This window comes from Archocentrus centrarchus, chromosome 5 (genome assembly GCF_007364275.1).
Source record: "Archocentrus centrarchus isolate MPI-CPG fArcCen1 chromosome 5, fArcCen1, whole genome shotgun sequence".
Taxonomy (NCBI): domain Eukaryota; kingdom Metazoa; phylum Chordata; class Actinopteri; order Cichliformes; family Cichlidae; genus Archocentrus; species Archocentrus centrarchus.
The window spans coordinates 34,141,819-34,167,027 of NC_044350.1; the positions used below are offsets into that span (position 1 = coordinate 34,141,819).

The 25,209-nt window shown below is 40.5% G+C and overlaps 1 protein-coding gene across 3 annotated transcripts in view; it reads right to left on the minus strand.

Annotated features, from left to right (window-relative positions):
• Positions 1–25,209, minus strand: part of raly (RALY heterogeneous nuclear ribonucleoprotein) — a 123,331-nt gene that overhangs the window by 12,975 nt on the left and 85,147 nt on the right. Inside the window, exons 4-10 of one of the 3 annotated variants that reach the window (XM_030728520.1) lie at positions 24,859–24,931; positions 23,956–24,003; positions 13,799–13,962; positions 8,456–8,575; positions 2,393–2,562; positions 1,155–1,202; positions 899–934 (exon numbers count right to left, since the gene is read on the minus strand). In XM_030728520.1, the coding sequence (XP_030584380.1) occupies positions 1,158–1,202; positions 2,393–2,562; positions 8,456–8,575; positions 13,799–13,962; positions 23,956–24,003; positions 24,859–24,931 (620 nt within the window). In that variant the 3' untranslated portion in view covers positions 899–934; positions 1,155–1,157. Of the gene's footprint in view, positions 1–898; positions 935–1,154; positions 1,203–2,392; positions 2,563–8,455; positions 8,576–13,798; positions 13,963–23,955; positions 24,004–24,858; positions 24,932–25,209 lie in introns of those variants that run through there. The other 2 variants (XM_030728522.1, XM_030728519.1) reach the window with 2 other exon arrangements.

Consider the following 25,209-nt stretch of genomic DNA (forward strand, 5'->3'; position numbering starts at 1 on the left):
CAAAATATTTATGAATTAAAAAAAGTTTTCAGTGATATGTGGAATTTTACACGACATGGGTCAGGAACAAGTTGCTGCCCCAAGTGGAAGAGTTTTAAGTACCAGTCCGTTGTGGTGAAGAGAGCTGAGCATAAAAGCGAAGCTGTCGATTTACCGGTCGATCTACGTCCCCACCCTCACCTATGGTCACGAGCTTTGGGTAATGACTGAAAGAATGAGATCGCAGATTCAAGCCTTGGAGATATGGTGAAGAGTACAGTCCTCCGAGAGGGGCTCAGAGTAGAGCCACTACTCTTCCATATTGAAAGGAGCCAGTTGAGTTGGTTTGAGCATCTGAGTAGAATATTTCCTGGGTGAGGTGTTCTGGGCATGGGAATGCTGTTATTCCCCTCGGACAAACTGGGGGAGGTGGCCAGGGAGAGGGAAGTCTGGATTTCTCTGCTTAGGCTGCTGCTGGCTGGATGGATGGATGGATGGATATACGGATGGATGGATGGACAGTGCAAAGCTTTTGTTAATTTATGGTCCATTGAAAGCAGTTTCAAATTTGATGATGCCCAAAGTGAGTACGACTCGCCCCTTCAGATCATTACAGAGATTTTGCCTCCAAGTCTTGGAAGACTGAACCATAAAGATCCGTCTTCCAGTGATGACTGGAATTATACGTTCCAGACATGATCAGCTCGCCCCAGGTAGTTTCAAAGCTGTTTGATGAAATGAATGTTGATGCTATGCTTTGCATGAATCCTCATTGCACGTAATTGAAACTGACAATAATGAAAGACAAATCTGCAAAAATAAATAAAGTTGTTTTTTCCTAAGCAGGCTTTAATCACTGCGTTTTAGTCATTTCTTAACCCAATAATAAAACTTTAAACTCTTACATGTTGCTTTGCTGGTGCCGTTTTATCTTGTTTGTTTAACTGAAATACAACTGGAACACAAATGTAACACATTAGCAGAACACAGTGACAACAAAGACAGAGGAGCTGAGCCTGGAAGAACTCACCTTATCTCTGAATATACCAGAAAGAAAAAGCCACAGCGGTCTGGTTTCTCCACACAGTCGCTGCAATTTGTTCTTCTACCATGATGCATAAACAACAAAGTCAAATTTGTGTATGTCGTGCAAATCAGTGTCATGAAACACTCACCGCTCATGGGTGAACGGAGTCTGTTTCTGATGATAGGTGTCTGTTCTCCTGAACAAAAGAACAGAATATCAACCAAGAGTCTAAACGCACACAATCCTGATCACACGTATTCAACAAAACTGGCCCCAGATTATTATTATTATGGGAAATTATAGGACAAAATAGGGCAATGGATTTTCCTTATTATTTATTATAAGAAGGTTTTACAGCTTAAAAGACGTTAGATTACATAATGTGTTACCAGTGCTATTATTTTCTTTCCAGAGTGCAATAAAAGTCCCTCTACGTCCAAAACAGACGCCATGAGACCTCGGGCTGAATGATCTCCACTCGTGTTTCTGCTGTGTAGCACTTCTCACAGAGGTAAAGGAGAAATGTAGAAGTCTGCTGCATGCAGTATCAGTGTGGAAAGAGTGCATCTGAACCCAAACCATGATCATGACCTTTCCAAGGTTTTCTAAGGTGCCTAAACCTAAAAGCTCTGACTCAAAGAGCAAAGTCAAAAATAAATCCAAAAACATACGTTTGAGACAGGAACACATCTTCTGGGTGGGAGGTATTTGATTTATGCCACTCTCACTCCTCTGAACTCTTCACGTGGACTTTGGTTTATTTTTATACGGCCTCTTCTGGCAAGACGCTACTGTGCACGATGAAAAATTACAATAAGAGGTTCTTAATAAGCAGCATAAGTGATGAGTAGGAGCTGAGATCGAGCTGGATTAAAGCCTGCTCTGAGACACACTCCACAGCTGCCTATGAGATAATAAGTCAGAAGACTTTCTTTCTTTTTCCTCCTTGAAGAACAGCTGTGAGGCTGAACAACCCGGGCAAAAAAAAAAAAAAAACCCTCTCTACTCCCTGAGCCACAGTCCAGGATATGTTTTAGGAAATACACTGGGATGGACTGTAATTCTATTTTGGTTTAAATGTGTCAAAGCTCCAACAGAAGCTCAAAACATATGTAGTATCAATGTAAAATAATTGTGCAAGTATTAATGCATGACGCATGCAAACCAGGGATCTTCTGATCATTGTGGTTCTCTCTGTAATATTGTAGGATATTTACCTGACAATATAAAACACCTTCAATTAAATACGGTTTTATTTATATAGCACTAAATCACAACAACAGTCACTTTATGTTGTAAAGACCCAACAATAATACAGAGAAACCCAACAATCAGACACTAACACTGTTCAACTGTTGCACGCTATTGTTTGCCACATTAACACACCATGTGGTTGTGGATGCCATCCTGTGTGTGCTCTCCCTCCTCGTCTTCCTCCTCTTCCTCTTCAGCGTCGCTGTTCTGTCTCTGCTCGTCCTCGTCTTCAAGCTCTGAACCCGACTCCTCCCCTTCCTGCCACGCCTCCTCGCTCTTGCAGTCCTCTGCCTTCATCAAATCTGCATGAACACACACACACAGAGACACACAAAAAAGAAAAGAAAAACATGAGCAAAGCCTTTAGGTGATGATGCATTTGAGCAAAGAGAACATGACCGTCCTCAGAGGGTAATCTGATTTTAAAATATGCCCAATGAAATAATAACAAAGAAATAATGGGAAAAAAAAATCAATCCAGAATCACAAAATCATCTGTTTTGATTTTGCTGAGGAGTGTTGTTTGTTTGTTTTTTGTCACTTTTTAAAATTAATTTGTAAACAAGTGATCACATGGGCGTGTGTTTTTGGTAGAAAGAGGCGAATCACAAGAGAACAGTTAGCGCTCGCTAACATGAACTCTGACATGAAAAGTATAGATTCACAGATTAGAGCAGTGAAGTGTGGGAACTGGATACACGGAGATCTTGTTCCAATATGTTTCTAATGTTAGTGAAGAGGGAGAAAATGTGCCCTCTAAACCCCAACTTTACCCAGGAGGACACTGCAATGGTCTCAGTTAGGCAGTGATTAGAAAATTGCTCCTGTTCCCTCCCCTCCATTGCACTAAGACCATAAGTAATGTCATTGAAACACATGGCGTAAGACTCCAACTATCCTCAGCAACATTTCTCTTGTGCATTGGCTGAATCTCTGCACCTCTGAACTGTCTGAACTGTTTTTAAAGGTGGGCTGCCATTCAGAAATCTGGCATCAGGCCACACAGACACTAACATTTTAGTGTTTCTAAAGCTGCATTCCAGACACCTGGTACAGATACACAACAAGTGGTTCTGTTTCTGCTTTCTCTTCATCTTGGACTGTTTTTACAGTCAGTACTGTAATCTTACCGGTACAGTTTTTACTGCAGTGATGCGTCCTTTTGAGCAATTCTGTCCTTTTAAGCATAAAAAGTCATCTTTTTTCTCCAAAATGTTAAAATATAAATAGGATCATAAGGCCAATAATCATTCTATGGTAACACTTATACTTACTCTGGCTGGTTGTACAGACAAAGTGTCTGTACAACACTTTCTGCGACCAATAATATTATCCATACTATGTAGAAATATGTATGTTCAGGGTTTGAGATTGAAGTGTACCTCTAAGCAGGATTGTGCAACAAGTTTCACCCTGAGCACATGTGAGAAGTCGTGGAGAACATTACACTGCCTGTGACATCGTTCAGCATCACATATACAGACCTCTACAGGCTACTCACTGTCAGACCCTACACTGGTGCAGAGGATCATGGGTTCCTCCTGGTGCACGACAATGCCCGGCCTCATATTTTAAGAGTATGCAGGAAGCTCCCAGTGGATGAAGGAATTGATGTCTTTGACTGGCCCCCACGCTCGCCTGACCTAAATCCAACAGAACACTTCTGGGACATTATGTTTCAGTCCCTCAGGTTGCACCTCAGACTGTCCAGGAGCTCAGTGATGTCCTGGTCCAGGTCTGAGAAGCGATCCCCCAGGACAGCATCGGTCATGTCATTGGGAGCATGACCCAACATCGTCAGGCATGCATACAAGCAATTATCAACCTACAGAGGGCTGAATTCCTTCATTCCTCTCACAGTACCCAGTCCATGTCAGTATAGATATCTAGCATGATTTTTATTTCCCCATGATGTTTGTTTTTTGAGCAGTGCATATTAATTAATATATATTAATTAATGATCAGTGATCTAGGAAATACAATTTTTACATCTTCAAGTATGGCTTGGATGGATCTTTAAAATTTGTAAGTAGTTTCATGGCCATGTGAGACCTATTCTGTGATTATTTCGTGACATATGAAGTTGATTCAATGTGCTTGATTTGTATCTGTTTGCGATCCACTTTCTCAGCATCCAAAGAGATGTTGAAGCTTCATGTAATGGAAAATTTGTTTTTGAATTCTAATAAACGCTGTGTACCTCTTGGGTATGTAACTGTAATTTTTTTGTACAAAGACTGAGTGTGTGAAGACAAGAAAATAACTAAAATGTAAACTGTGTCCAGGGGAGCTCCCCACAGCTAAGAGAACAAGACTGTATCCACACAATGAGCAGAAAGGAGCCGTTATTATTTTGTTCTTTGGTCAATGCTGGTGCACAGACTGTTTGTGCTGTATTGATCCCTTTGCAAAGGTTTACTCTTTACTTTCAATAAATCATCAAAAAATCAGTTTGGTTTCAGAGCTCAACTTATTTTTTCCAGCACACTTCACAATGCCAGTGAATAATGACCAAAGCAACCAAAGGCCAAGAGTACTCTGCCTTAAGAGATCCTCTTCAGCAGCCAGTTCAGTCACCTGATTTCACCCCAACAGGCTTTTCAGTCACTGAAGACAACAGGCAGAGAGAACCACAAGCAAGCAGCACAAGGTCAAAGGTGACATTTATGCAAAACTGAAAGAAATGATCATGCACCCTCCCTCTGATTGTGCAGGTCCAGAGATCTGAGGCCTTCTGTTCAACAGCAAGAAGATTTTCACATGCAGTTTTTATAAAACTCCAAAAAAAAAAAAGACAGCTTTTTATGAATGTGTATTTTGTAGACTTTATTCCTGCGCATGGCAAGTAAAACCCAAACCAGTGAATAATCAATGAACTGATTTTGATTTTTCAGTTTGAAGAAGAAGAAGAAGGTTCATATAATGTGCTACACTTCTAGTTTTGAAAATAACCCAGACATTAAATCAAACAAACAAAATAATTATTCAGGTGTTTCCATCTCGTGAGTACACCTTAGACATTATGATTTCAATCATACTAAGCAACAACTTTAAAAAAGAAAGTTAGATACCTGAAAGCTCTGATGACAATAAACTGAAGTCATTTTAGTGTCACAGGAAGCCGGCTTTAGTCTGAAAGCACAGAGTCACACTGCAATGCAACGGCACTGAGTTAAGGTTCATCAGCACTTTTTAAGTCCACCAAAGTTAGTGTGGATGATATTTTTATGAAAATGTTTTACTCTTGTTTTATTGAGACTATTGAGACATTTTTCTTTAATCTGCTGGTTTGGATCTCTGAGCCTTAAGAACAACGGAGGTTGGAGAATATTGTAACACTGTAGCAAAGTGGCAGGTATAAAGCTTAATGATCCCGCCCTCCTGTGCAGAGCTAGAGCCACCCAAACGGCAGAGAGGACTCAGGGTGACAGCACTCACCCCCTGCCTTCAGGAAGGAGGTATTCGTTGCCACATTGCAGAACAAACACTTAAATCCTCATTCGTTCCACTTTTTGAATTCTATCAGGTGATTTTGTGTTGTATGGGATTTTTATTTTTATTAGATTTTTTTGCACGGTGGCGCAGTGGTTAGCACTGCTGCCTCACAGTTAGAATACCATCTGGAAGGCCTGGGTTCGATTCCACCTTGGCCCAGGCCTCTCCCTCTCTCTGTGTGGAGTTTGCATGTTCTCCCCATGCTTGCGTGGGTTTCCTCCGGGTACTCTGGTTTCCTCCCACATTCCAAAAGACATGCACTTACTGGGGTTAGGTTAATTGGCTAATCTATATTGCCCATAGGTGTGACTGAGTGCGTGAATGTGAGTGTGAAAGGTCGTCTGTCACTCCGTGTTGGCCCTGCAACAGGCTGGCGACCTGTTCAGGGTGTACCCTGAACAGGTCGCCAGACGGGGGGTTCACATAATGCACTGTTTCTCATTCACCTTATTTACTTTGTTTATACTCCACTCTGCATTTAATCATTAATTGATATTAATCTCTGGCTCTCTTCCACAGCATGTCTTTCTCTCCCCTCAGCCCAACCGGTCGCGGCAGATGACCCCCCCCTCCCTGAGCCTGGTTCTGCTGGAGGTTTCTTCCTGTTAAAAGGGAGTTTTTCCTTTCCACTGTCGCCAAGTGCTGCTCATAGGGGGTCGTTTTGACTGTTGGGTTTTCTCTGTATTATTGTAGGGTCTTTACCCACAATACAAAGCGCCTTGAGGTGACAGTTTGTTGTGATTTGGCGCTATATAAATAAAATTGAATTGAATTGAATAGCCCCATGACAGCTGGGATAGGCTCCAGCCCCCCCGCGACCCTTAACAGGATGTGCGGAAGCGAATGGATGGATGGATGGATTTTTTTGCTGTTGCAAATTGCCCCTCGGGGATAATAAAGGATTTTGGGTTGAACTGGAAGAAAATAAAAGGAAACCACAGTGCACTCACATCTACCTTCATTCTGAAGCTTCAGCCCAATTGTTTAGCAATTAAACTAATCTACAAATGTACAGATTTTCTTCTGTTTCAGTGACAGGTACCCTCTGAAGAAAGGAACTACAGTTACCCTCTTCACATCCGCTGAAACCCGGCTCTCTGCTGCCATCTGGAAAACACCATCAAAAAACTGTACGGACCACTTCTCTTCTCTTACGGGCACATCACCACCTGTTTATTAAGAATATTATAAGGATATATTGTTGGATTTGTGCCCCATGTTAGTAGCACTGTTTATACTTCACATATTTTGCAAAAAAAAAAAAAAAAAACATTCTTTGTTTTCCTTTTTTTACATTTCTTCCCCTCGGCCACAGAGACGAGGGGAAACATAAAGACTGAGATCGCTCTCATGACAACATTTCTGTGTCCTGAAGGATTTTAATGTTGGAGGCAGTAGCTGAGACGCAACCTCCGAGCCAAGTATTGACAAACTCTAATTGTTAACATTTGTGCGTTTTACAGTCCGTCCCTCTTCCTGTGCTGGCTGGCTGTAGCGGTAGACGCACCTTTTTCAACGACGGATCAGCCAACAATTTTACTTCAGTATTGTGCAACTTATTGTCCATTGTAGACATATTCATCTATGAGATCCAACCTCCTCCTTTGCTCCCTTCATAACACTACAGCTGCTGGAAGAATGAATTTGATTGTTGTACTATTTCTGTTTCCTGGAGATGATGGTCTCCAAGGGTGGCTGGAAACAAAACCCAAAAAAACCTCCAAAACATTTGCACTGTAATCTTGAGCAGCTTTCTCAAAAAGCACAAAAGCATCATTAAATTCAGTGACCCTCATCTACTAATATGTGTTTGGAAATGTTGCACAAAAAAAAAGTCACTTTTCACCCCAAACCACTGTGAGATTTATGACCTGTAAATTTTCTTCTTACCGTCACATGTGTTCGTAAATATGGATCATCCTAAATCAGGGCAGCAATAACAGGGACAGCTTTCCAAAGCATTTCCATGGCAGTGACAGCTGTTTAGAAAATAAATAAATAGTTGGGGGTGCTGAACGTCCTCTCCCCGCTGCTCAAGTCAAAAAATGTTCAAAGTTGATGTGGAAAAAAAAAAACAAAAAAACTAGCAGGCTACAAGAAAAAGAAGAAAACAGGTCGAGGACAAAGGGCTCATTATCTGTCAGCTCCTGTCACTGCAATGCAAAATCTCCAGCATCTGTGGGACAGTCTGAGCAACGATATGTTGAATTTAGATAAGAGAATTTAAGGTGAGGGATCCTGTTTAAATTAAAAAGTTTCCATTTAGTATTTTGTTTTCTTTACATGCAATTTATTTATTTTTATTCAACTGTAATTCTGAGCATTATGATGTAAATAATGCCCGAAAGCCAATGCTACTACTGCTAACAGCAACAGTAGAAGGAGGAGTAAGGAGCAATAGTAGTAGTAACAGTATTTATTTTAAAGACTTCCAGAGGGACTTTTACATTTTTTTCATAATGCACAAATAATTTCAGGTATGAAAATATTGATGAATCAATGATTTGTGTCTGAAACATTAGTATCATTAGTAAATGAGTAAATGAGGACCACTGTCTCCAAATCTGTCCATGAGGTCCAAATATTGATGTCTCCTTAATTGTTTAATGCACTGTACCCCCAAACTGTCCTGGCTTTGGCACTGAAAGTCATTGTGTGTGTGTGTGTGTGTGTGTGTGTGTGTGTGTGTGTGTGTGTCACCTGTGGCAGCTATGTGTGGGTCTTCTGTGATCTGCTCCAGTCTGCCCAGCAAAGCCTCGATGTTGGCTTTAATCTGAGTCAGCTCCGACTTTATCGCCTGAAGCTCTGTCCCTTTCACTGCTGGTAGAGAGACACAGACGGACACAGGAGAGAGGGAGAAACAGAGACGGGGGTGTAAGTGTTCATGTCCTGATTAATAAGCAGCCAATTACTGCAACTGTTTTCATGCTGTCTGGACTTTGTGATATGGCGGATTAGAATGGTGGTTATTTTAATTAGACACTGGCTGATCCTGAGGAGTGTAAATATCAAATGCTATAATACTCCAGGATCAGACTGCAATATTGCGGGTCAGGAAACAGCTGAGACTGATCCGCACGCTGCCTTTTTCCTGTTTATGACAGGAATGTTATCTTGAATTTGACTTTTTTTTGTTCTTCTAAAATTTCTGCGTCCACAGCAGTGCAACAAAACAGAATATAATAAAGATAAGAGATACTTTATCTCATATTTGTGATCCGCTCTGAAAACAGGGGACTGGGTATAAAAATGGCTTCCTAAACAGTTAATGCAATACTTTAGTTAAACCCCTTGAATTACAGTTGAAAGGCTGCACTTCCATCACATCCTGTTTGATTTAAAATCCACTGAAACGTCTCGCTGCCTCAAAACTTACGGCCCTGACTGCACATCAGGCGAGGCTCCTCTTTTGATCACGCTGATGGAAATCGGTACTTAGATGCTGATCTCCGTGTGTACGAGTCAAAAACGTTATGTGTTAGCAGCACCGGAGATAAAGTCGGGGATTCGCCGAGAACATCTGGAGTCATTTGTTGGGTTTCACGAGCATCTGTGCCAGATTTCATGACTCGATTACAGACAAATATTCTGCTGTGGATCAAAGTGATGAATTGCAGTCTTACCCTGCAAATGTTAGACAACTTATTCATCTTATTTCTTCAATCAAAGAATCTCTGCTGCATTTCTTAGAAATTTAATAGATTTTTCTGATCAAACAGATGAAAGCTTATCTGTATTTTCAGCACAGTATTATAGAGATGCAAAGAAATATATTTGAGTGTTACATCATTTCTATTTACTCTGCCGTTATTTACCTGTCCCTCCACCAGCCACCTGTACCTGTCGTGTCTTCACTCTTTGCGCTCATCCTTCTTTTCTGGATTCTGTTGTTTCATTCTTATTTTTACAATAAAGTTATGTGTTACATCGGCGCTGAATATCAGGGCAGCGGTTAGTAGTTGTAGGTCGATCAGTTAGGAGTGCATGATGTGGAAGCTGAGTTCATACAACATGCACAAAAAGCTCATTTCAAGGTAATAAATACATAAATACATAAACTAATCCAGATGATAGGAGGCTGTCTACACTGACAGGACTACAAGCACAACAGGAGAAATTGGTCGCTGCAACATTTCTTCCTGTGCTCGACTCTGGGGATGTTCTGTACACGTGCGCTTCATCAAAGAGTCTACATGTGCTTGATACTGTGTATCATTGAGCATTAAGATTTATCTTAAACTCTAAGGCTCTTACTCATCAGTGTTTGCTGTGTGACGGTGTCGCGTGGCCCTCCCTTAAGGTTTGCAGATTTAAACATTGGTGCGTTCTTTTATATAAGTGTGTACTAGGCTTGCTTCCCTCCTACCTTCAGACCCACTTGCAACAGAAGAGTTGAGGTCCTTACACTCTGAGGTCTCAGGATAGTTTGTTGTTGTCTGTTCCTGAGGCCAGGACTGAGACAGGCAAAGAAGAAATTCAAAAAGACCTCAAACTTAAGGACCTGGTCTCAATACGTGAGTTTAAGGCACTTTTAAATAACCTGCCAATGACTGCAATGAGCTGTAGATGTTTTGTTAAATTTTTAATGACATTTTTTAGATTCTTAGACTTCTTATTTATTTATCCTTTTGACCTGTATGGCTGTTTTCTGTGAATATTTGTCATACCGAGGACACACTTGAAAAAGAGATTTTAATCTCAATGTGTTTTTCTTCCTGGTTAAATAAACATTTGAAATGAAAAAAGTTAAATGAAAATGAAGATTTAGAAACTCTTTGTCAAAATGCCTGTTTTTTTTTTTCTTCCTACCATAAAGGTGCCAAAGGAAATGGACCAGATCAGAACCAAAGATGCATCTCTGTTCGACATAAAAATTCTTTGATGACCTTTCAGTGCTCCCACACACACACACACACACACACACACACACACACACACACACACACACACAGACACTCATGCAGTGACTTGGCATTAGTTTCTCTTCCTCACTTATTGCGGGCTCTGGGGCGGAGATGTGGTTTTTACAGAATCACCCTGATAAAGGTTTTCATGTTTAATGGCTGCTCCACCTTTGATGGCTGGAAGTAAAGGTTTCACCAGAAGCAACTGGTCACAAGCTGCAGCGGGTCTGACGCTGAGGAAAGAGGCATTTTCTTTCAAGAGACGGCTTGTTGTGCAGAAATTGATGATTGGATTAATGAAATGAAATTGTTACCAGGACTTTGTGTCCTGCACTTTCTCCGCTCTCTCCTTCTCACACAAACCCAGGAATCCCCCCCCCCCGTTTTTACAGCTCGTCTGTTCAGTACAGGTTATACATGCAGGGACATCTCGAAGCCTTATCACGGAGGCTCGTTTAGATGGTTGGTCCCCCGCCAGGCCCCAGGCGATAAAAGACCTGGCTGTCTTTTTTTCTCTGCTCGCACTCGTGATTTTTTTTTTTTTTTTGGGGATTTTCCATCTCTGGCATTAGCCACAGTGGTTCTGACACTTTTATTTTGCTCTTTAAATTTTGTTTTCGACTCAGGATTTTATGACCACTCACTAAAACTCTGCTTTGGGTCTTTGGCTAACTTGTGTATACCTTTTTGATCTTTAAACTCGAACAGGAACAAGCTCAGGACCGAGCTGAGCGAACCTGTTTCTGATATCTTCCTGTCCTGTTTGGGGACGTGTCATTTTCATAGCTTTGGTTCTGTTGTCCAGCACACAAGATTAACTTCACAATTAATGAGTTTTGATTAATTAATATACTGGAGTTATTTGACTTCAAACAAAAGGGACCCGGGGTCTGCCTTTAACATCTGCCAGCTTCCGCCCACACTGTGACATCAGCACCAGCCACCGCGCAGCTAATCCACCCCTGGCGCCGGCTGGATCCTGGAGAGTGTCACCTCTTTGGCGGGCTGCGTGAGAAGAACCAGAACCAAACAACAACTCTGGCTCCAGCTGGCAACTGTGCTGCAAAGGTAAAGACGCACCGCTGCTTTCTATGATAAAGAGCTGCTGCCGGAGAACATTCAGAGTCCTCAGATTTACTGAGTTAGTTTCCTGTAACACTTTGGTCAGTTTGCTTCAATAAAAAAAATCTACTAACTGATATGATTGTTCTCTTTGAGCAGCAGCAGAAACAGGAATAAACTACAGACAATAAAAGTAAAAGAAAACTCCAAATGTTTACTTTCATTTCTACCTTGAACGCTCAAAACTGATGATCAATCAAAATGAAACTTGCACAGCAAACATGTAGCTGTTTATTATAGTGTTTAATTACTATTTTTTTATAGAAAAGAAAATCATAGCAATGGCTGTTTTGCAAAAAAAATGTTTATGATATTTTCATTTGGCCAAGAAAACACAATTTTATATTGAGGGAAATATTTGTGAAAGAAATTTAACATCTAAGTACATATTTTTAAAAGGGCTGTCTGTGATACTGGCATGTGATGTATCTGATGTAACTAAACTTCATTTAGAATTTAATTTTGGCTCCTTCTTTAAACATAATCCATATTATATATATATATATATATATATATATATATATATATATATATATATATATATATATATATATATATATATATATATATAAAATTCTCCTGGACATGTGTGTAAGAGGGGGGAAGACAAAACTATTCCCACCTAAAAACTGATAACTTCTTCTCTTTAAGTAGAAAAAGGATTTAGCAAAGCTCTCTGGACACAGGAGTTCACGTCATTCCTAAATACAACTAAGACCGAATTCCCAACTTAATCAAAGTGTCAAAGCTGCAGTCAGAAGGTTCTTACTCGTACATCTGTTTCCCATTTCCGTGCTGGAGGGAAGCATCTTCACGGCAGTGCTGTGATGATGCGAGCGTGATGTCTGTGATATGAGGTAGATTTTTAAAAAGCATTGTCATGTATTAAAATCAGTAAACTATTGATAGGACTTTAATAATTATTTTTGGGCTCATTCAGCATGCTTTTAGCAAAAACTTGATTTCAGTATTTATTCAGCTCTTTATCAGAATGTGAGAAGGAAAATCTTAAATGAAAAAAAATGACATGAGATACAGATAATTATGGAGGTGAGCAGAGTATCTATTTTCATTGTGATCACGCTGTTTGCTGAAACCTAAAGGAGAGGTGAGCTGGAGGCGAAGAGGAGTCATATATAAAATGCATCCCATAAAGGAGGAAGCTGATGCAGCCAGAAGGAAAAATAAATGCATGAATGACTTTTTTCTGCATAACTTCTGTAAGAAGGATGAGAGCTAATAGCAAAATGAAGATCAGGTAAAAATATAATCTGTAACCACAATTCAAATTATTTAATGTTGTTTAAGGGCTTCCTGCGTAACTGCAAACACACATTACTTCATATCAGTGAGCGTGAGGTCGTTAGGAGGGAAAAAAAAGTCCAAACTGAGATTCCAAAAAAGTGAGTGGTTAAAAAGGTTTTTGGTTTATTCATTTTTATGATGATGAGTACACAGGAAGACACTTAAATCAGTGACATGTAAAGTGCTTTATGAGCGCAGAGCTGAGATCTGTTTAGAGCCACAGTCTGATACACTTTCAGCTGAATGTGTAAAAAAAAAGAGAGGGAGACATGAAGTGACCTGATGTTTTAACCTCGCATTGTGATGTAAAAGCAAGGCTTGAATGACAGATGGAGACGGGGTTAGGGGGGAGGGTGGGGTTGGTTAGAAAATAAAACAGAAGAGACAAAAAATAAGAGAAAAGCCAGAAAGATGTGCAGTCAGAAAGAAAAGGTTTGATGACACAGAGGTGCTGTTCCTTAGAATAAACATTGACAATTTATATGTTTAGAAATTATACATCAATATAAGGACGTGTATCTTTACTTCCCTAAAATAACACTATTTATTTTGCTTGTAATAGTGATCAGTAAGAAAACTACAGTCCACACTTTAACGGTGTATTATTCAGCTGAAATTTGTTTAGATATGATGCCGTTATTCAGCAGTGTCGTGTAAACCAGTCGTGGTTGACACTTTATTCATTTACACAAGCAGAGGAGCTGAAACTCACATCTCTGTTTGTTGCCGTTGCTGGTGGGGAGGACGGAGGCGTTACACGCCAGCAGTTTGACAGGCAGAGACTTGACCCGTCGTACCAGGGGTACCGCTACTCTCGGGCGTTTGACTGGCACCACACGAGGAACTGGAGACACCCTGCCACGGTACTCAAACAACCTGAGAAAAGGGAAATGGGAGGAGAGACGGAGAGAATGGAGAGGAAGAGGGAGGTATGAAAGTAAAGAAATACAGAAAGGAGAGAAACAAGGAGAAATGTTGAGATAGGAGAACAGAGAACAAGGAGGCAAAAGCTTATTGGATAAATCCAAGGAAGGGAGTGAAGAAACAAGGAAAAGATGAGAAGGGGGAGGCTGAAGGTGGCATTTATGAATTAAGTAAGAAGGGTGTAAAGATAAGGAGAATCAGACTGACAGACCAACATTTATATTCCAATAAATTAAATAGTAATAGTAATAAATTACATTTAAATAGTACTCATAGATGTACTGTACTGTATACTAATATACTACAAAATTAAAGGAGGAAGAAAATCACTGCCTTCTTTAAATCAACTTAAACGAGACAAAATGTTTTGGTTGGTATTTGAAAAGTAAATATTTTGGATTATGGTGATTGCTATTGTTACATTTCTGGCTCAAATCGCCATCAACGTATACGGAGGAGGTCAGAACAGAGTGAGAGCCGTCTGCACGATGCAGTGGAGGCTCTGTCAGGATTGGGGCTTCAGCCGGTGGTCTGAGGGGGGGGGGGGGGGGGGGGGGGGGGCGTCTTGTCAAAACTGATGGAATTATGAATGCAGAAAAGTATGAAGTAGGAAAGTCAGATTTGTATCCACCATGTGGAACACATCAGACTGACAACGGCTTCAATTTTTGGAAACATCACAGTGATCCCAAATATACTGCCAATGCAGTAAAAGCATACCTGGATATATATATAGAAATATGTATATACACAACAAAACACTAGAGGTCCTGGAATAGCTTCCCCAGGGCACTGACCTCAGCATCACTGAGGCAGTGTGGGATCTTCAGAGAACAGAACAAAAGGCAGGAACATCCAAAGAGGAGCTTTGAATGTCTTTGGAGGAGAACTTCCTGAGGACTGCTGAAAGAACGCCGCCTCAGAGTTCAGGCTGTGCTGGAGAACAAAGGTGGCCACGCTAATCGTTCGAACTGCACCAACTCTGTTTTTGCCTGTCCCATTCCCCATTTTCCAAGCAAAGTATAAAGGAATCGGGGGTGGCTCGAGAGTTTTGCACAGTACTGTACTTTTCTTACTTTGTTAGGCATCAGCTGACAGATAATAACAGCCATGATAAAATGGCAGCTGCTCCACTTAGTTAAGGTACTTTCTCCTCACCTTTTCTTGCTTTTTTAAGGCCACATGCACACTAAGTAGGAGAACCCCTTATAGTAACAACCTGCAACACACCACTGAACTCGCACTGCAATGAAGTCTGTGTTGGAAACAACAACAAGTGGGGGAAAAAAAAGCTTAAAAGCACTCATTCCTGGAGTACTGTTCCATTAAATTAGAATACACTAAAATACATGAATCCATGCTGTTTTCTGTTCCAGCAAGAATGAACCTAAGCAACATAAAAATCACCCAAACAGTTCTGCTTTTGAAAACCAAGATTTAATGGTCAACATTTATTAGCAGCCTGGCTTTCTCAGCACTTCTCCCTGACTGCTGTTCAGCAAAGAATCAACAACATCCATTAAGGAATTAAAAAGGCCTGCAACCGCACAGCAGAGGAGCTTTTGGGAAAAACAGGAAATCTGTTGCAAATGGTTTGTTTGGTCTTTACGAGGATAAAAACTCTGGAAAAAGCTTTATTACTATTGTGGAAAAAACATATTTTTGATCTATCTGTGTGGAACTTCTGGTAGTTTGTTAACCCCCGTTGATTTAACACAGTAATTTAGTAATGCTGTGAGACTGAGTAATTTCAGAGCTTGGCATCTGGGTTTTATTGAGCATGACATCTAAATAAAAGTGGTTTAAGGCAAAGTAATTTATGAAAGCAGTTTTATCATTTTATCAAAGGGTCCAAATTGATGCCACAGAAAAAGCCAAAGGGAAATTTTAGTTTTTGAGATCCAGAATATGAGCCTCATATTCTTGTGGTACACCCCGATGACAATCTGAAGATGGCTTAAACAAATTTACGAACTTCGTGTTCTGCATGTTTAAATCATGTACTGGAAGAAATGCAGCCAAAATAATGCAAATGTTTTACATTATAGTTCAACGAAACAGAAATCATCTGCAATAAATTCAAGCTTTTTGAAAGGTTTTCGCTTTTAAATCTCAGCCGTGTTTGAACATGTTGCTGCAATTAAAAGAAACATGAGCTCATGCTGTGAAACTGCTGAGACGATTCTATAAACATCAAACTTTACACTGGAATAAGCTAAAGTGACTTATGACTGCCTAAAGAAGCTGATCCTTACTTTTGTATTGCAAAATAGTTTTGAAATAACTTCATTTAGCAATAGCTGCCACTGGTTCTCTATGTGCCAAAGATTAACAACAACCAAACTGAGCCAGGGACGGCGACTGTCACAGTAAAAGTTCGAGCCATTATCTCTGACTAGGGTTTGAGGTTTTCTTGCCTGGTCGTGTTGAACCTGCTTTTCAGATCCAGGTGTGGTCCGTGAGCACGATGGAAATTATAATGAAAACAGGTTTGGCCTTGTTAAGGAACGGCTGGTTAGGAGAAGCAGATAATTAGTCTATTTATTATGGAACATCACTTTAACAGGTGGTCACACGTTACAACAGGAATGTTGTTGTAATGTCACATAAAACTTTGTCGCCGCGCCGCTGTACGTCTTTGCAGCATCAGCCAGCAGCTGGGCGGTTTTTGTGGCCATCATGGAGCCGAACAGAAGAAAGAGCACTGTGCTCCAAAAGCCTCCATCAGATGTTCTTCGGGTTTCTAACAAACCGTGACCAAATCAGTGTTCCTATACTGCATACGCAATAAGCACAGTCAGATATCTTTGTCATGATCGCAGTCCATTATGAGGTTTATGCTATATGTATATTGGCATAAATTGCAGCTCCCATAAGAGCAAAGACAGAGCTTATTAAAAGCAGGAACTGAACAGCTGTTTAATGTATTTCAACAAAGGAAACTTTGTGGCGTTTGAATGATCTGGTCTGACTTAGCATCACTGAGGATACTGAGAAATTCAAGGAGTAATAAATTAATAAAAATATGCAGATTTCCATAATGTAGCTTCATCTCAACAGCAGAACCCCTTCCTACTTAACACCTGGATTTACTGTAGATGGTAACAATGTGGCCATTTCTTCTGTTTGTGGGTGAGAGATGAGCTACTGCGGCTTAATGTCTTAAATATGAACGATTCCTGTGAAGCGCAGGTCAGAGTGCACGTTTGGCTGCAGTTACAAAGTTAACTGCTTAAATCAAAATCTTTTTTCCGCTCTCAGCAGAAAACATTTCACAAGCTGGCGATTCAGCGCAGGCCCTGAAAAATGAATGATACTTTTGAGAGACCTTTTGGATCACTGTGATTTAATTCCACCATTCTGGGAACAATCATCTCTATTTGGTTTTACTACAGTACGTGCTATGAGATATAGTCCACCCCAGCCTGCAGTTTGAAACTTTTGGGACAAACAACATCATTTTTTTTGGGGCCCGTTTTCAGTGATACGCCCAAATAAAGTTCATAACCTCCAGATTTACACATTCCCAGAGGTTATTCAGACACTAGATAAGCTGGGCTTTTTGCAGATAGCAATAAAACTGTAAAGTCAGAGGTCTGATAATCATTGCAGATAATCTGTCCAGATGGCACAGCAATATTCTCCCCCTAACTTGATAAATCATACTGTGTAACATGAAAATAACTCTGTTAAAACAAAACTGTTCTGCTGCACCACGCTAACCCCAGCAGGAGCCCTTAATCCCCTGATTTACTGCAAAGATCATACTTCAGGAGACGGATAAACTTTGATCCCAGCTCCGGTGATGTTGGGTCAAGTTGAGTTTCAAAATAAATATGATAAGAAGGATTTTAAAATAAGACTGCAGAAGCAGTCGCTCTCATATGGTAACTTTTGATGTTGAGCCTTACCCAATTAACTGAGATTTGGCAATTTCACATGGTCTAGACTGTTTATAATACATTTATAACAAAGTCTGAGCGAGGTGAATGACGGATGGGTGTAAATCAGTGCCGAGGTCTGCGGCCCAGCTGGTCAGCCTGTTTCACCGACTGTTAACAAAATGTTTGTCCACTTAGGCTCAGAAATAGATGCTGGAAGGGCTGAAAGATGAGTGGGTGGAAAGTATCGATTTGTTTTCTTCACACGGTGGCTGAACGCTGGGACGAAGGCCGTAAACATCTGGAAGGAATCGTGCCGTTCTTTAGAAATCTCCTCTGAAATAAGACCGTTAAGGTGGTCTGATTAAAAAGTCGATGGAATATTGCACGTTACTAATATTATACCAAAAATACTAATGTAATGATTTATTTGTACATACGCAATGCAATTAAGTTACTAAGTGTCAGGACGATTAAATATCCTTGGTAGGTTGTCTCTTTGTGCCACACTGAATTAAAATACTGTTCAAACTGCTTCTTCTTTAAGTGTGTTTATTAACACTTTACAGATGTGAGAACAATATCTCATACCTATTTTGAGCGAATACGATGTAACCGAACAAGCCGACTCACTCTGAGCGAGGCAAAAACGGCACATCTGTGGACCCGCCTCTTGCCGGGCGCTGCCCCGTTTGGTGTGAGCTTCATTTTAATCGTTTTGTTCTGCTCTGCGTCACTTTAAGGCTAAAGGACACAGCCTTACCGTGAGCCTACAATCCAGCGTCACAGTAAACAAAGCCAGGTTCATGAAGAAATGTTCTTGCCAGTTTGGTTTGGAATAACTTGAATAGCTCCCATCAGCTCCCATCCAACAGATCTGGGAAAATACTGTGAACATGTTCCCAACTTTTTAAATGTTCTTGTAGCTAAATAGAAGCACATTACTGCAGTAAGGTTTCAAAATCTGGTGTTAATCATTCACAGAACAACAAATTATTATAGCAGCATATGAATGCCCATAGTTTTTAACATCTGCACCAGCCACACATGGATGCTGTCAAAACTCTGGCCCTAAATCCTCTGTGTTGTTGCTATGCTGCATCGGAGCTGAATTGGAGTGGGATTGTCTTTTGTTTGTTGGTTGGTTATCTGTTGACACTGGATGTATACACTGTTGCCTGAGGTTGGTCTGGAGGGGATGTACAGAGCAGTAATGACGCATGTGCAGTGTCAGCTTCACTTCACTGACTTTCATGTTGATTAACAAATTAAAGGCAGCGACCATGTGCAGGGCCAATTATTAGGAAGCTGCCTTTTGTTTGTCATCTGTAACTATAATTCCAATATTTAAGAGTACTAAATAAGTTGTAGGAAGCAACCACTTTGTTCAGTATTTCTGGCTCACTTGCCTTTTAAATGATTTGGCAGTGTGAGAGCCATGCTGTGGTAATCCCTGTGTGATTTCAAATGTAAACCACAGAAACTGGTTTTATGCCATCCAACATATACACAGAGGTCCTTAATGTGTTATGGTATGCTGACTGAAATGAATTCAGAAATGTTTACAGACCATTTTTTCTCTAAGCGACAGTATTGGAGAAAAACGTCGCTGTTCAAATGATTGACAGAAAATAAGAAACCTTCAACACTGAGTTAAGACCACATCGCTGAGCCCGCTGGAGAGCAATGAGCTCATTTCTTTGTGATATAATTCTGTACTTCTAACATTATAATTACACTGCTAATAATTCTGGGAAAGAATAAGATTCCTTTTGTATTCTTTGGCTTTTAAAGATTCTCCAAATAAGAATAATTAAAGAACAGAAATAATTAAACTTTGTATTTGCCCTGCCGATTGGAAAGCTCTCCTGGTAAAGTGAGTGTATACCAAAGGCATGTAAGGGTTTGTAAAGCTTAACCTTATACTGATAAATGACAGTTACATAACAATGTATCTCTGTTCAATTCAATTTAATATATATATATATATATATATATATATATACCCCAATTCACAACATCAGCTGCCTCAAGACATTTCATATTGCAACATAAACATCCTACAGTGGCAGACAGAAGACCCAAATATCAGAGCAAGCACTTGGTGACAGTTAACAGCATGTATAAATGCACTGCAAGTAGGGACGAAATGCTCAGTGCATCATGGGAAGTACCCCTGAGCCCTATGAGCAGCACTTGGTGACAGTGGGAAGGGAAAAACTCCCTTTTAACAGGAAGAAACCTCCAGGAGAACCAGGCTGAGCGAGGGGGGGGGGGGTCATCTGCTGCGACCGGCTGGAGGTGAGGAGAGTGAAACAGTGCAAAGATATGCTGTGGAAGAGAGCCACAGATTAATAATAAAGAATGAAAATAGCTGAGTGAAGCAGAAATGCTCAGTGCATCATGGGAACCCCCCAGCAGCCTAGGCCTACTGCAGCATAACTAAGGGAGGGTTCAGGGTCACCTGATCCAGCCCTAACTATAACTGTTAATAATTAAAAAAAACAACAACAAAAAAAAACAAGTTTTAAAGCCTCATCTTAAAGGCAGAGAGGGTGTCTGGCATGTGAACCCAAACTAGGAGTTGTTCCACAGGCTTCATACTTTCAGGGTTTCTATAAAGGGCCTTTCTATAAAAGGCAACCCTGAAAGGTGAAGGCTCTTCCTCCCATTATGCTTTTAGCAGCTCCAGGAACCACAAGTAGGCCTGCACTCTAAGGATGAATTGCTCCATTGGGATATTATGATAATAAACAGCAGTGGAGTGCAGTAACTTTTACAGAAAGGCGAGCAGGTCCATTTCTGTCACTACTTGGGTGACAGAAAGGGACCTGCAGGGGTTACAGGAAGCATCCCAGGACCAGAGATTCCCACACTATCCCCAGATTACAAGTCAAGTGTTCAACAAGCCTGACAGCAGAATTCTCTGTCTGTCCTTTGCTCAAACGTTGCTGCAATTACAATTTATAAGAGCATTCAAAGAATTAATAGACAAGTGCTCTTCTTCTCTGGGAGATGGAGAAACTTCGGTTGCCCCTTTTCACTGAATTAGGCTTTTTTTTTTTTTTTAATTTCAAACCAAAACTTGATATGTTTTGACAGGAGTCAAGAGGGTTTGGGAGAGTTGTTTTTCTCCTGTTAGCACGACCATCTTGAAACACAAATCTTTGGCACCACAGGCTTCAAAAACCTCAACATACAGAGTATTGACACTGAATAACCTCCTATTGTTTCTTTTTTTTTCTCAGGGTAAATGCAAAGATAATATTCTTTGACTGGAGTCAGATACTAGTTTGACATCTGGCATTGTCTGAATGCATTATCGTAGATTCTCAGCAGGCCACCTCTGCTTTCCATTGTGCTCATACAACCAAGGCTGCAAGTAAAAAGTTTACGTGCTAGCTGAGCCATCAAGATTACTGAATACACATAATGTGGTCTCATCTGATATTGTCACAATCATATGTAAATACAGTGTAACTACAGATGTAATTTTCATGCCTTTTAATACACTTCAGTCATAACTCAGTGAAGTCTGGAAAAACATTTTGGGAACAACTTAGTGAGTTGTGGAAAGCAACAAGCTTTCCTGGTGCTGCTTATGGAGACTTGAAAAATGATGAGAAGGCATCTTAGATCATAGTTCAACACTATTTCTGACTTGTTGGTCATCATTTATGCTGAGCTCAGGGCTCTGACTTGGAAAGATTAAAATATGAATAATGTTCTTTTTTCTTATTTCTTCTTGTGTGCTTTGTTGTTGTTTGTTTGTTTTTGTCTTGCTGTCCCAAGCATCAGGTTCTCTGACAGAATTTACAAAGTCTTCACTGACTCATCATCCCGTCAGTGACCGTACGGTGCCGAGGACGCCAATCAAGTTCAAACCTGATGCCCCCCCCCCAACATCTGCAACGAGGTTTCATTTTTGCAACGCGGCTCATTTTTTAACTCTACACACAGAATTTTGTGTTGGCGTCAAAGGTTCAGATCTATCTCTGCTGTCCCAGCAGTGTTGTGGGACAATCATGTGGTGTCTGTAAACTTGCAACATTGTTCCTTTGTGGTGTCCTTCAGTCAGAGCTTTCCTCAGTTTTTTTTTTTTACACAGTGTCGACTGAAGAATGAAGATTTTTGCTCTTATTGTAGCTGTTACCCGTTTTTCCAGCTCTTGTAGGATTACTCATTGTGCTCCTCACTTTCACAGAGAATACCAACAATATTTGTAGCCTTTTATTTATTTATGCGTCATCCCTATAAGGGATAACGCTTCTTCTTCCGTCCTTTGAAAACTGAGACTGGGCCATAGTTCATACCCAATTGTCTTTCTCGAGAAGAGGAGACTTGGTTGGCGACCACATCAAGGGGCATCTCTACAACCCACACTTCCAATTTTATTTCCTTAAATATAACAGCTGACTGCACATAACGTTTAAAGAGGTTGTTAGCACAGAAGTTCGTGCACTCAGTCCAGGCTGGACTGATGTTTCACAGTCTCGGTGTGTTCAATAACATCAGAAAGCACTTTGGTCATTCCTTTACTGAGACGGCATTTGTCTGCGATTACGACTCACTTTTATGCAGAAATCCTGCTTATTCCAAACTTTCCAAAATGCTTATTTTTTCCTTTTAACCATTTATTCTTTTCAGCCCCCCCCCCAACTTGCATATTTGTCTACTTAACAAATGTAAAGATTTGATATCAGAGCCCTGAAGACTAATGAAAATTATTTCAGACATACATGACTGGGTGCAACAATTTGCTTGCAGTCTGAGGAATTCCTGGACTACAGATGCAGCTTTTTCCTCTTAACCACAACTGCAGTGCCTTTGATGATGACTTTCACCTGCTCTTGTCAGAGCTGTAATAGTTACCACACTGTGACATGACTGCAGAGGTCAGTTTAAACGGTCTGATGTTTCTCAGATGTTTCTCAGATAAGACGTATTGAAAGAAAAGTAGAAAAAGGAAAAATAAAAACCCTGAGGAGGATAATTCCGCGTTGAAAGATTCTGTCTGAAATCTCGTAGATCGAATTGCTGTGATGAAAGATACTGTAAACCTTCCTGCTGTGTTACCATTAAATCTGATCAGCTGTCAAATGTTGCTGTCATAAATATCAGCTCGGAGAGCTTGACTGCTGTGACAGCCTCCACAGTAGGCACCGTAGCATAAATCAGTCACTACAGTTTATCAGGTAGGACATCAGCGCTGATTCTGGTGGGTATAAAGGTCCTCACTGTTCCCACTAAACGAGATCTGACCCAGCACACGAGCTAGCGAGAAACATCAGAGCATGCATAACGATTATCGGAGTACTGGGACAGCGAGCTGTGAAGTGAGGTGCACATTGTTGCATGTCCAGCATGGCTGGTCAATAGTGGATGTTCTGGTTCTCTTATGTGGAATTTCAGCATGAATACTCCAGCTTCAGCTTGAATTTCATTTCAGGCAAGCGCAGGATTCGCTGGGATACAAGGCTGGCAGGTAAGGCAGGTGGTGAGCAAAGATGTGTTAGTGTGGTGAAAGAAAAAAAAAAAGTTGGCACACAACGGAGGTCAGGTCGTTTCTGCTGAGTATCAAAACCCTGCTCACCCTGGAAGCCTCCAATAATAAAGGCTGCTGAAAACGGCTGGGTCAAAGGCAGACACCAAACTATGATCACCAGCGATGACCCTCCATACCACACATATTTTTGGGTTAGTTTGAAACAAAGTTGATGGCCGAGGCTGTGCCCAGGGTGAGACCGCAACGGCTAAAAATACCTGAAAATAGTGTGAGAGCAGATGACTCTGATGGGAAGAAATGGGAAGCTGAAGAAAATTCACAAACTTTTGATCACCTTATAGTCTTTAAATTGGTAGGCTCACGTATGATAAATCACACTTATGGTAATTTATTCAAGCTGGTGGATTTACACCAAAACGATCATTTTATTGATATATTCATATTCTGCCCCACTGCCATATCTTCTCTGTTATTGCTGGTTAGGGACATCCCATATGTTAACTCAGAGGTTAAAATGATTAACCTCCTGCTGATTGCTGAAAACAGTCCATATGTTACCTGTCATAGAAGTCTTCTCTGTAGTAGTCATAATCAAATTCATAGCCACTGGGAAGAAAAAGCACAGCAGAACATCGTGACTGAAAACAAATGTCATGCAGTATTTTCAACAACACGGGCATGAAACCACATATAAAACAACACATGGCAACAGAAGCTTTTTGGGGGATTACGTGCACTTTATAGTTGAAAATGCAAATGAAAAATAAAAGTGCATAAAATAAATACAAACTGTGCGGGAAAGAGACGGAAACCCGACTGCACTCAAACCAGAGGCCGAACAAAGATGGAAGACGCAGAAACAGAATCTGTATTTATGACGAGCACCTTATAATTACTGTTAGCAGGCTGCTAACAGAAGAGCAAAGTGAAACAGCTCCGATAATATTAAAGAAATATTAACCTGTATGAAAAGTAAATAGTTCCCTTTTAAAACCCTTTTAAATTATCTAAACATTTTAGCTTCTTCATGCTATAATAAAAAAAATGATAGCTTTTTTTTTCAATATTTTGTCCACCCCATTCACACTGAAGGGAGAGCAAATCACTGCAGTACACAGGAGCGGACTGCTTGTGTATCAGGAGTACTTATTTACCTTTTCTAACTAAAAACTGCCAAAGTGAGATTTTGATCACAGTATTACAGTTGGCAGCTGTGAGCCTACACCAGTATTCAGACAAAAGCAGGTTTACGGGGTGGGGTGCTTTATAAGGTGACTCATCAGCAGTGTCAATATAAAGAGAATCTGGAGACTTTAAAGTAAAATAAAAACTGACCTTACAAATTAAACAGCCTTTCATAAAGAGGTCTCAGCCTCCGTGTTCATTAGGACACTGTTATGTAGTGCAGGCAGCTACACTGCAAATGAGTTTGTTTACGTGCTGATGAATAGCAGTGTGTACCTGTAGAGAGATGCTGCTGATCGTTTCAGGCCTTTGGCTCTGTTTGGCTTTGGCTCTCCTGCCATGTTGATATCTGCAATAAATTAAGAAAAAAAAAAAGTTTTGTTAATTACCAAATAAAAGTATATGAACGGATAAAACAGTTACCATATCTGTGCGGTGAGGTCTAAGAGAGTTCCTGTGTTATCTTGTGACTTCCACTAGAGGTAGCTGTTGAGCTATTTTACAACAACAACAACAGCAGTACCAAGCTCCCACTTCCTGTACTGAAGGGGGGCAAAAAAATTAACCCCTTAGCTGTTTGTTGCCTCCCTCGTTTATTTGGTGTGGAGAAACACAGAAATCCTTCAC